A 13,049-nucleotide genomic window follows, 5' to 3' on the forward strand; every position below is an offset into this window, starting at 1 on the left:
AATAGTTCCCCAGAGAGGCCTGTTCCTGTGTTGGGAGAGGTGGGACTGTGGTTAGGGTTAGGACAGGGCAATAGTTCCCCAGAGAGGCCTGTTCCTGTGTTAGGAGAGGTGGGGTGTTGTGGGACTGTGGTTAGGGTTAGGAGAGGGCAATAGTTCCCCAGAGAGGCCTGTTCCTGTGTTGGGAGAGGTGGGGTGTTGTGGGACTGTGGTTAGGGTTAGGACAGGGCAATAGTTCCCCAGAGAGGCCTGTTCCTGTGTTGGGAGAGGTGGGGTGTTGTGGGACTGTGGTTAGGGTTAGGACAGGGCAATAGTTCCCCAGAGAGGCCTGTTCCTGTGTTGGGAGAGGTGGGGTGTTGTGAGACTGTGGTTAGGGTTAGGAGAGGGCAATAGTTCCCCAGAGAGGCCTGTTCCTGTGTTGGGAGAGGTGGGGTGTTGTGGGACTGTGGTTAGGGTTAGGAGAGGGCAATAGTTCCCCAGAGAGGCCTGTTCCTGTGTTGGGAGAGGTGGGGTGTTGTGGGACTGTGGTTAGGGTTAGGAGAGGGCAATAGTTCCCCAGAGAGGCCTGTTCCTGTGTTGGGAGAGGTGGGGTGTTGTGGGACTGTGGTTAGGGTTAGGAGAGGGCAATAGTTCCCCAGAGAGGCCTGTTCCTGTGTTGGGAGAGGTGGGGTGTTGTGGGACTGTGGTTACGGTTAGGAGAGGTTGAGATCTGAAAAATGTGTGATGTGAAAAAGGTGGAGCTATGGTCCCCTATTGAGCACTGGGCAGAACCCAGAGACCCAGGAAGGTCAAAGGTAACCCAGACACAGTTGGGCTCCTCGTCCCCCTCCTCCTCCTCCTCCAACTAGCTCATCCAGACACCCAGAGCCAACAGCCAGCAAACCACCGCTGCTTTTTTGCAATTTGGCTCGTTCTGCCTAATCTGGGCCGTGGAGTGGCACTTTTGAATAATTAAAGGGGGTTTATCCGTTCCTCTGTAAATGTTGACACCCGCGCAGGCCAAGTTTCACCTGGCTTATGACTGCCAATTCTGTAACCCTCTTCTCTCCGTGTTCATGTCCATGTGGAATATTGATGCGGTGAATGCAAAACATGCTAAACCGCAACACAGTAGGGATGGGACAGAGGGGTAATATTCACGTTAACTGCGTTATCGGAGTGTCAGTGTTAGTAAGTTCTTGGTACAGGCCTGCAGCTAAATCATATAACTATATTATATAAATGCTCCCAGAAACATTATATCAACCCCTGACATTGTTTTCCTGTGTGGTTGTCTGGTACATAAGTCATGCTCTGACTGATCTTGTTTATAGCCGCCGTTTGTAGCTAGCAGAACGTCTCTGTATTAATTGACTATGGGTAAAGGTCAAGACTGGCTTTGAAGAATCCAAGAGGGAGCACTCATGTTTGGCTTTCTAACTCTGTATGTGTGCTTATCGTTCTGTAGTGTGTGTGTGTGTGTGTGTGTGTGTGTGTGTTCAGCTTCTCTGTAGTTCAGTGCCAAAGGGTTAATTCAACCCATCCACAAAGGACAGAACACTTCCTGCTGTCTGATTTATTCGCTCTACTCGACAAGGTCAACAGCTTCCTCTTCCCCCATTTTCATTTGAAGTCCCTCTCTAAAGACAGGTCACAGATCAGTGATACACTATATCAGTAGGCAGTGGGAAAATACGAGGTAAGCATGGTTGCTGTTCTCAGATCTGGCCGGGCCTCCATAGCTGGGAGGTGCCGTGCCTGGCCCACCCCAGAAGGGAAGGCTCCAGTTGGGGGGTCAGGAAGAAGCCTCTAGCCCCCCCATCCACTGAGAAACTGCAGGAGCCCACCACCCAGATATACTTTTTCCCACAATGCCGCTAGAAGTTAAACATGAGCCTGCTACCTACTTCCTGCTAATAGACAAAGCACTGGTTTCTTTCGATTAGGAAAATAATCCAGGTGACCTTTTTGTCAGCCAGAGATTTATTTCCGTTTCTCTCGGTTGTAATCCAGAAGGAGGCACAGTTGGTTAGATAAATGTCACAGTGACATCCGACGTCTCTCTTTTCACTTGAACCCCGGGGCAGAAAAATATCAAAGTCTTCAGTCAGCGGTTTGATTTCTTATTTCCTTATTAAGTATTCCTTCCAGGAAGTGGGAATGCCTCGTGGTGTTATTGTGAAGCCTGACCTTCAATGGCTTTCAGCAGGGAAATAGAAAGTCCAATTTTAGATCCTGATGGCGGATAAACAACTAATAAAGCTCGATATTAGTTTTGTCACAGTAATTTATGGTCTTATTATCACGGGTCCATAGCACACCCAGTCGCCCCTGGTGTCGTGTGTGTGTGTGTGTGTGTGTGTGTGTGTGTGTGTGTGTGTGTGTGTGTGTGTGTGTGTGTGTGTGTGTGTGTGTGTGTGTGTGTGTGTGTGTGTGTGTGTGTGTGTGTGTGCACTCTGGCCAGTAGGTTGTCTTTGGAGTTAAACATTTGTTCTCCATAGTGCAGAGTTTTATACACTTTCTCCTCTCCAAAACTCACTGTATTGGAGACTATTGGTCTCCCTGGAATTTCCAATAGGCTTCCCAGACATTCAGCCTGCCAGATATCAAGCATGAGAACAACCTTGGGTCCAGGTTAACTTACTATTTCACTCTTAACAGCGTGTGATTGGCAGTAATGGACATTGCCCTTCCATCCTCTGTTCTGTCCATTTCATTTCCCATGGAACACTGGTGATGTCACAATAGGAGATGTCAGCCCTCCTCACTTTAATTTCCTCGTTGACCTGACCCCAATAGAGGCCTGGACTCTCGGGGGTTGCAGTCGCGTGGGTGGCTAAAGGTTGTTATGCTAATGGCCCCAAGCAGCCACAGGCAGATGATGTCATTATTCAGAATAATGCTCCCCAGAATGGAATGCTCCACCGATGATCCAAGGTTCCATTTGTCACCCCTCTCCCCCGTAAGTCGTCCGTCGATCGCATGTCATCTGTCTGGTTGGAATGCACCCTGCTCTTGCTCTCTCGGTGAGCGGCCATTGAGACCGAAGGCCCCCCTGCCCCGGTCTCCCATTTTGTCACCGCCAGGACAATGACGCGGCGGTTATTCAGCGACGCACCACTGCCCAAGAAGTATTCGCTGCTTCAAGTTCAACAAGGCCCCACGTTTAAACATTTGATCAAGGAGGCCGTTCTCCTATAGGTTGGAAAATACCCTGGCTCAAGCTATCTGTTGCCTTTGAAAAGCTCAACGTCCAAGTCCATCTAATCCACCTATACAGGGGGTTAAGTCCCTTCATTTTTCACTTTCTACCCTTTATTTAATGAAACCTCATGAAGAATGATGAATTCCGTGAATCAGTTCTGCAGTTTTTTTTTTTAAATACTGCAGTATCACGTACATAAAACAACAGTCATGGGTGCTCAATTTTTCCTGAAGAACTCATAAGCTAATTTCTATTCTGTTGGCTGAAACACTGCCATAGAAATCCATACATCCACATGCTGTAGCCTACTGTTTGCGTAGGAAGCCCCATACGAGAGAGAGAGAGAGAGAGAGAGGAGAGACATAAAGTGAATCGAGCATTTGCATTTGCCCTCCAGACATACACTGCGCTGTTACAAGATAGTAAATTTACTACATTCTCCATTCTAGTTCCCAATATATATTCCAACACCGAGAACCATTCATCATATATTAGCCTTCTCACTCTCTTGCTCCTCTCTCTGTCTCTATATATCGCTCTCTATATAGATGGGTGGATATATATCTATAGAGGGAGAGATCTGTCAGTCTCTCTCACGGAGGTCTATCACTTAAAGACGAGAAGACAAAACGCGGACAAGGCTGAGATATGAGTCTGATGAGTTTACTTCGGAGGACACCTGTTTTGTGGAAGCCCCATGTCTGGGTCGGGAGGGTTTTTAAGAGGTTTTGATAAGTGTTGAGGTAAGAGCCTAGCGCCGCTGGCTGTCTGTTAATGCTTTACCGAGTGGCAGAAGGGGAGCAACAGAGGTCACAGGCTCTTCAAAGGCTGGGGTGCCACCGCTCTGGCGTTCCACGCATTCCAATGTACTGTGTTAAGGTTGGGCAGCGAGGGGGTTGTTCTCAAGAGGCCCCAACACACACACACACACACACACACACACACACACACATCGTCTCGGTGTGCTGCTTGGTGTTGCTGTGGCAACAAAAACAAAAGAGGAAAGATTTCCAGTGCAGGGAAAAGGACACACACACACACACACACACACACACACGGAGCTCCAGACCTATCTTAGTTATACTGCACCTGGCCACCTTTAACCCCTCCAACACTAGATTACATGGGGAGCAGGTGAGGCTGCAGTGAGGCCCCTCAAAGGCCTCAATTGTACCCTTTAAAGGTAGTTTGTGTCATACATGCAATTCCTTGTCATAAAACATTGTGTGTGTGTGTGTGTGTGTGTGTGTGTGTGTGTGCATGGCTTACTATCTCTATTAAACTAACATCTGGATATCCAGGTGGCTTGCTTTTCTAAGCAGTTGCTATATGGCTTGCCTCGTGTGAGTTTTCCGATTTCCTTCGAATGGTTTTGGGATACTGACACATTTTCTCTCCTCTCATTCTTGTCTCACCAATTCGACAAGTGCCTCTCCTCACCTCTCACCTTCAAACCCCCGATTTTCCACCTGAATCCAGATGATTGGATAATGTCAGGTGTCGAGTGTCTTAATGGCCTTTATAGCTGGTAAATCTGATTCCCAGTCAGTAACCTGGGAAGAGGCCCTTCCTGTGATCCTCCTGCATTGTCTCTGTGGTTATTTGAATCATCTTGACTGAGATTAGTCACTGATTAGGGAGGTGGACTGTGGAACAGGGGCACTTCAATACATCTACACGGCACTTCAATACATCTACGACTGGAATTTTTTAACTAGGCAAGTCGGTTAAGAACAAATTATTTTTTACAATGACGGCCTAACCCAGACGACGCTGGGGCAATTGTGCGTCGCCCTATGGGACTCCCAATCACGGCCGGTTGTGATACAGCCTGGAATCAAACCAGGGTCTGTAGTGATGCCTCTAGCACTGAGATGCAGTGCCTTAGACCGCTGCGCCACTCGGGAGTGTATTTTTACCAACCCTAATCAAATCATAATCAAGCTTTATTTAAATAGCACATTTCAGACATGAATGCAACGCGCTTCACAGGAAAAAACATTGATAAATAACAATGAAAATAAAAACAAACATTTACAACACAACAAACATCACAGGATAAAAACTAAAGTATAACAAAAACCCTTTTCCTAACCTTAACCTAATTCTCTTAACCTGCTACGTTAATTCTCCTAACCTGCTGCGTAAGTTCTCCTAACCTGCTATGAAAAAGTAACTTCCGGTCGTAGCTGAATGGAAGTGGGCTGTTTTTAGGGAATCTCCAAGGCGTTGATGAGGGGAAAATGGATAGTTTTTTTTAATTACTCAACCTCGACTGACACTAGGGCTTCAAAGCACAAAGCTGGATTTGTAGAATGTGACCGTATGTTTGCTTCACCGGTAATGTGCAGACAGATGTCTAAAGAGATGTTCTAACCAGATAATGAAACAACGTACCTCTCCCATGTTGCCAATGACACTCTCAATAGGAAATATGGGCACTGCAACAGCCTTTTTGTGAGTCGGCCCCTATGGAGAACAAGTCCCAACATGTTCACAGGACTGCAGGCTTGTTGCTTTTAGCTTGCAGGGGTTTGCAGACCTAATTCAAGATCCCCAGACTAGTTTCCCATTTGTCCACATTGATCAACGTAAACAAAAGGGCTTTTCATGTGTATTTATTTTCTACACAAGGCATTATTTGAATAACAATAGCCGAGCTTAGATACCTGCCAGTGCAGGTTTTGTTTACCAGATAGCTGGATAACCCTGTGCAAAGCTTCCCTCTTACCTCGGAGGTGATACATACTATGAAGTATTTTCATGAACAATGTGTATTCACCTCAGCCATTATTATTTGTTTGTTCAGCTGTCACTTTGTTTTGTTTTGAACCCAAACCAGCAGTTTAGAGTTGTTTATTTCCCCACGCCAGCAGTATCATTTGCATGTGATTGCCCATTCCCAGTTGTGAAGCCATCACCTATGTTCTAGTTCTGTTAACTAAGGCCCATCATTGTTTCTGCCCATATTGAAAAGGAATTAGCGTTCATTTCGTGTGTAAATCAGGTGCTGCACCTGAAGTGCATATTATGTCCCGCTGCCGACCTAGAGAATAATGGATTTCTCTTTATCCCCGGGCTGAATGAAGTGTGGAATATAATATATGAATGTTATGCGTTTATTATGCATGGGCTGAAATATTAAGTACATTTTGTTTATTCAATATCATATTCTCCCTCTAATATTTATATTAGTTTCTCACTTTTCGGGATGTAATTTGTGTGCGACTGCCCTAAGCAGAGCACTGATTATACAGAATATCCTATTCAAAGCTAGTGGTGATAAATACCTCCTGCCCAGTGATGGGGAAAGAACATTAGTGATGCCACTGCTGCCATACCATGGGGTGTGTGTGGAAAGTGACTTTTTCCTAGCAGGTTAGGAGAATTCACACGAATTTACACAGCAGGTTGGAATAATTTAACATGGCAGGTTAGGAGAATTAGGTTAGTGGAAAAACCTCTCAACCTGCTACGAAAAGTCACTTCCGGTCGTAGCTGTACTCCATCTAGTCCCATCCGTGATTCTCCCTCCTTTTTCCTGCCTGCTGTGTATTCGCACCAATAATTGATGCGCTGCGCATACTGTTGATTGTTGGCCTGCACCATTCGCCTCCTCACCGCCGGGGGAAATGCAGAAACTAGCATTGAAAAGGCTCTGAAGAGGGCATGGCCCTCCCCTTTCTCCCCTAGCCACTCCTCCCCTTCTCCCGAGTTGCAACTTCCCCTTTTTTATCATCCCTCTCTCCTTGCTCATTATCCTCGCTCGTGCAGTCCTGTGGGGCAATCGGTAGTGAGAGCCTCCTCGCTACATCGTTCTGTATTTGAATCGTTACTGAGAGAAATCAATCGGTGTGGCACGGGACGGAGCTATTCCATACTGAGAAATCTACTACACCTACCGTCAAGCACGCACGCCCGTTCGGTGACGTGCTCGAGCATGTCCACATCAGAGATCGTCACGGATCTACCCGCGAGCACCCTGCCCTTCTCCCCTTTGCACTGCGATTCTACCACTCTGACATATTTGGGATTCAACGATTCGCAGTGAAGGAATAGGAAACCACAGCCTGATTACCAAACATGGGTTTCTACGGCACTTTAAAGATGATTTTCTATAAAGTGAGTAGGCTTTCTACGTCTATATGCATCATCATGCCGCACAATCTTGCTTGTCACATCGTTGCACGATTGACATAGTGACCGAGCGCCTGTGAAATATTTTCTGGCTGTTGCGAATTGAATGGCTGAAAATGACGCGCCGCTGTATACATTAGCAGATATGTATGGAGAGGCACTGCAGAGGATGAACGGGAACAGCAGGGGAATTATGCGGGGCTCATATCATAGCCTGTTTGATTAATATTTTAGAATGACTGAGATTCATACTGAGCACATCGGTCCTCGTTTTCATTATGACATTCAGGGTACAGGGATGTCGGCAACAGAATAAATAAATATTGCTTATGAAATACATTGGGTTTTATGCATAGGCCTATTGCATAATAATTAGACGTGAGGTTTTCTCTCGTAGCTTTGCATTTTCAGACTATAATATTTGAGCAAGGAGCATTCATTCCTTTCCCATCGATTATGTCCGTTGTTGAAAACGCGGTGACCCAGCCTATCTGCCCATCGGTTAACTGCACTTGCGTGTCACGCTGACCGTGTGAGCTACACCTACAATGTCACATTATTTACCCGCATAGAGTGCTCATCAAAAGGAATGATTAGAATAGATACTTTAGTTTTTTGTGCTTATGGAGGATGCAAAACCAGACCTATTCAGAATATGGGAATTTTCCTCCCATTTTCGCATAGAATATAACCTCCAATCGATATTTTTTTAAATCAATGCTTTTAGGTTAGGTTGTAGCTATTCTGTTTCCTATTCCAAATATTTCCCTTGGTCTGCCTATGTGTTATGCATCAGGCTATTACATATGCAGTTGTGGGCATCTTGTGTTGCCAAGTGACTCACTGCATAGCCTACAGGTAACTATCTGATTTGTATCTGTTGAATTGCCTGTTGAAGAATAGTAAATTCCTTACACTGTAGACTTGCTTGAGGCTGATGGGTCACTGTGTCAGACTGCTGTGTATAAGACAAAATAACCTTTAAGACAGATTTTTATTCATCATATAATGTCATCCAGAAATGTACCCTTATTATGGTGGGATTTTTCATAGTCTTTGGTGTTGAGTTTGAAAGATTGCAAGTCGTTTGCTGCAACCAACATCACAGCGTCTCTTAAGAGCGATTACGGTTTCAAGTGCGGATAACATTGACGAATGCGGTTGCTGATCCGCTTAATAACTTGGCCGTGTGGAAGGCGAGCCTTTATGAGAGGCAGTCAACCGGTATGAACTGAGCACACCGGGAAATCTGAATAACGTCTGTTACCGGGCAGCGGAACATCCCACACCTCCGGTGTCAGTGTCCACCATCGGTTACCGTTAAACAGTTTCGGCACGTCCTCCCGAAACTACGAAAGGGAACGTGCAGCTGTTGATGATTTATAGTGGATCATATTATGTAAACAAATTGGGTAATCACTTCAAATTCATTTGCACAAAATCCAAGGAGAAAAGTGCTGGCTAGTCAAATTGACTGGGCTGCTGGGGGTTTGGATGCATTTCAGGTTTTTAATTAGTGGGATTAAAATGTGGACTGTTTGTGTTCGGCCTGGAAAGGCGTTTCCCACCTCTATTCAGATAGGCTCATTATCATATTTTAAATCCTTTCTGTATTTCCATTTCAAGAGGTATCAAGTAGGAGGCTATAATTTCATACTTAAATTATATTTTACTGTCATTCACTGTGAGCTTCTGTTGTAGCAAATTCTCCTCAGTGAGTAGCCTACTCTTCCTCTCATTTCATATTCTCTCACATTCAATCGGCTATTCTACAGAGTCGTATAATTTCATGCCTAGATGCTCTTTCTCTGCCATCCACTTAGCTGCTGTTATAGGGAGTGTGTTCTACTCTGAAGGGAAGGTAGTGCTCAGTGTTGTCTTGTAAGAATTGTCTGTTTTAACCCCCCACAGGCACAGAGGGGGAGACGGGCTGCTTTTGCAAAGCCTAATAGAAAATCCAGTTTGACTTTAATTTCTCTGAAAGCAATAGGTCCCTTTGCTATCTGTTCCGTGCAAATGGATATTACGGATGCCCCATCTCTTTCTAGTTAGGTCCCAATTCTATTTGTTTCTCCTATGGAGATCTTGAAATGATTTCATGGCTGCTTGACATGGTAATTGAATAACTGTGGCGTGCATGGAGAACATTATTCCAATTAGTAATATTTTCATAAGGTCTACATTTCAATGAGTAATAACACATTACAGTTGGTTTATCTGTCTTTTCAGACCGACGGGGAGCAAATCTTCCTTTTGTCTATTATAAACTGGTTACCGAAGTATTTAGAGCAGTAAAAATAAATGTTTTGTCATACCCGTGGTATATGGTCTGATAATACCACTGCTCTCAGCCAATCAGCATTCATTCACCACACAGTTTATAATAAGAGAATGATTTTCTCAGATCTTATGATGGACGCTTTCATTCTCTCTCTCATGCTCTCTCGCTGCTTTTCAAAATGTCCTTATCTCTCTATCCAGCTCTCCTCCTCCTCCTCCTCACTGTTAGGGAGGTCAGAGGTGTGAGAGAGAGAGAGTGACTGATTAGTAGCTGTCTACAAACAACATTCTCCGTCTCGTCTTGGGTTACCTTTTCCCACGGCTGAAACACAAGAGACTGGTGGTTGCACTCTAATGTGTTTTCAACGCCTGCACTTGGGAGATTCCCTCGTCAGCCACCACCCCCTGTACCCCACACACACACACACACACACACACACACACACACACACACACCCCTACTCTCCCTAGTACTTGAACTGCCATTGCAGTGAGGTCATTCCTTGGAGAACAAGGGATTGGGGTTGAGAATGAATCCCCTAACAAGCAGAGAATATCTTATAAAAACCCAACCACTTACTCGAGAGAGAAAATATTTTTTCTAGATGGAAAACACATTGATGACAAATCTTCCGTTCTTCACCAACATTTGGAATGTTATCATTCTAGAATTATTTTATTTTATTCTCCCATTTCTCTTCCAGAATCCCTTTTCATTGCCTTCTCTGCAGTGCATCCCATCAAAATCTCTCCTCGATGATTCTGATTCATGTATTGTCTCCTCTATGCGCGCCACAGTTATTCAATTACCATGCCTGTTCTCTCTCTCTCTCAGGGAGATGGCTTTCATTTATTTGAACAGTTCTTGATCTGACCCGACTGTCTCGTCAACACGCTGTGAACCATCCCACTGCGGGGCCCCTAATCAAAACCCAGCCAGCTCTTCACAAGAAAGAGAAACCAGAACCGCTTCCCTCAGCTCAGTTAGACCACCAGACACACACACACACACACACTCAGCTCCAAATGATCTGGTGGAAATTCAACTATAATCAATAGTCTTTGATATCAGTATCGAAGGTTGGTCCTCCAATCAACTAGGCTACATCCCCAGCTGTCAAATAAATAATCTGGTGTTGGGTGGAAGTTAAATGATCGTTGATTATCAGTCGAACTTTATTCAGGTATAGGCAAAGTTAAAAAGTAGGCCTCCCTCCATACAGATCTCATTGCAGTTCTATAGCCACATTGCAGGCTAGGCTATATTCTCTATTTTTTTGTGGCTCCAGAATTGGCAACAAATTAAATTATTTATCATTCTGAACTTGTCCTTGGCGTAGTTTCTGTCTGTCGCAGTGCATCTAGCTAGTGTTCCATGCATGTGTGAGTCCCGACGGTCAGAGTGCAGTGATATGAATAGTTAATAGGTGTTCCTGCTCTGTTATTATAGTCCACTGTGTGGTGGACATTGCATCTATTTGGGTTAACGTCCCATATAAAATATTCTAAATCTCTGTTTTGTTTCATGATGTACCAGTCACAGACACTACCAAAGTGGTGTGAAGCAAACACAACACGAAAGAAAAGGCTTTGTCTTTTGAAACCCCCCAGTGCTCCTTCCTAACCGGCCATTCAATTCACCAAGTGCATAAAAATCCATTTCAGACTCACTGTACAAGTTCATCCCCAAAAATAGTTTTATTGAAATGTAATTTTTGTGCTCGGTGTGCGAGGGGGACACTGAGTCCTTTTTGTTTTCTCCTGGTTAGATGTTCAGTATCCAGGCTCTAACTATGCACCCACTGAGACAGGAGAGGTTTTGGTGTGTGTGCTTCCCTTCAACCACCCATGTATAAATCAAGCTATTCTTTCTAGTGAAGGGTGCAGTCATTGCCCATCCTATAGCATATAGCTGCTCCCAAATGATTGTTTCAGTGAGTGTGTGTGTGTTCATGTCCCCTGCTCTTTTTTGGAATCTCCCACGCCTGTCAAGAGGCTCTCAGTATGGAATACAACCTATTGAAGTGAAGCTCCTCAGTGTAATAAACCCTACCACACCTCAGCCATGCCTTTCATTGGTGTCGGCTCATGGGGATCCTAATAAAAAGAAACCATAAAATGTCTTTCAGTTAGAGCCAACCTCTACCACACCTCACCCTGGTCTTTCTCTCGGCTAGAATCAGCCTAGCCTGTGTTATGCAGCGCCATCATCTGCATTGAGAATGACTGAAATTCAAACTACTTTTGTCTTTTTATCTATAGGCTGAATAAGTAAGGAACCTTCGGCTTCTTGCTCATAATTTACATTTTCTCACGTGGAAATGGTTGGTTCCCGTGGCAAGGCAAGAGAACTATATCTGCATTTGTTTTATTCTTGTGAGGATCGGTGCCGTGTGCACAAAAATAACTACAGTTGTGTTCAAATGATTTTCTGAAGTAAACAGTCAGTTCTTTCCTGCTGTGAGCCTCAAAAGCATTCAAGTCAGCGTTTGTTTGCGGTACCAGTTATTCAACAACAAAATCGTTCTCAAAGTGAGGCGCTGCTTCGTTCTCCTCGGGAGTACATCTTGTACATGTTAATGGCAGAGATGACTCATATCTTCTGTCTTTGAGGAGAAGTAATCTGGAGAGTGAGGCAGCAATTATCATTTCTACTCTAGCCACAATTATCATTTACACTCTAGCCAGGTCTCATCTTTCACCAAATGCTAGGTTGCTGCAGGGAGGTTTTTTAGTTTTGGGCCCTGTCATTATTTTCTTATAGAGGGGTGCAAGAACGAAGGAACGTGCGCGCGCGCGCACACACGGGTGTACGTCTGTGGTGTCTGTCTCGCTCTACTGCCTCTTAACATCTCTTCTCCTTTCACCTCTTTTGTTTTGCAGATGAAGAGAAAGTTGGACCATGGCCCAGAGGTCCGATCTTTCCCTTCAGGAAAAAAGCCCTGCAAAGGTTCCGAGTATCCAAGGTAAAGAACCCCCCCCGTTCCCACCTCCCCTACCCTGTTATCCAGTATCCAAGGTGAAGAACCAACCCCCTGTGCCCACTTTCCTACCAGTTAACCAGTAGATTTAGCCTTCCTACCCAGTAGACCAGCAATGCAAATGGTAAAGAAACCCTGACCTATTTCTGTTGTATCACAGACAAGATCCAGCAGGCAGCCCCAGATGTCCCTGTAAGTCAGAATATTATGTGGTTATTCACACTAAGACACATAATCCTCATAAAAAGTGCTCACCGCAGCGTGTTCTTTGCCCATTAAAGTGTACTTCATGCCTTCCTGAGGATCCTGACTAAGCACTGCTGCCTCACTCACCGGCAGCACTGTGCTGCTTCTGCAGCCTTGTAATTGCCACACGTTTGTCTAGCTCTCAATCCCGTTAAAAATAAACCCATTATGAAACAGACCTCACTCTCTTACCCCATACTTCTGTCGCTAAGCAGAACGGTGTG

The 13,049-nt window shown here is 44.9% G+C and overlaps 1 protein-coding gene across 9 annotated transcripts in view; it reads left to right on the forward strand.

Annotated features, from left to right (window-relative positions):
* The window catches only part of LOC106610174 (F-box/WD repeat-containing protein 7), a 204,611-nt gene that overhangs the window by 159,473 nt on the left and 32,089 nt on the right, over nucleotides 1-13,049 (forward strand). For 7 of the 9 annotated variants that reach the window (XM_045722727.1, XM_045722726.1, XM_045722729.1 and 4 more), the window contains one exon: nucleotides 12,482-12,564. In XM_045722727.1, the coding sequence (XP_045578683.1) occupies nucleotides 12,482-12,564 (83 nt within the window). Of the gene's footprint in view, nucleotides 1-6,922; nucleotides 7,304-12,481; nucleotides 12,565-13,049 lie in introns of those variants that run through there. The other 2 variants (XM_045722734.1, XM_045722733.1) reach the window with 2 other exon arrangements.

This window comes from Salmo salar, chromosome ssa08 (genome assembly GCF_905237065.1).
Source record: "Salmo salar chromosome ssa08, Ssal_v3.1, whole genome shotgun sequence".
NCBI classification, from domain to species: domain Eukaryota; kingdom Metazoa; phylum Chordata; class Actinopteri; order Salmoniformes; family Salmonidae; genus Salmo; species Salmo salar.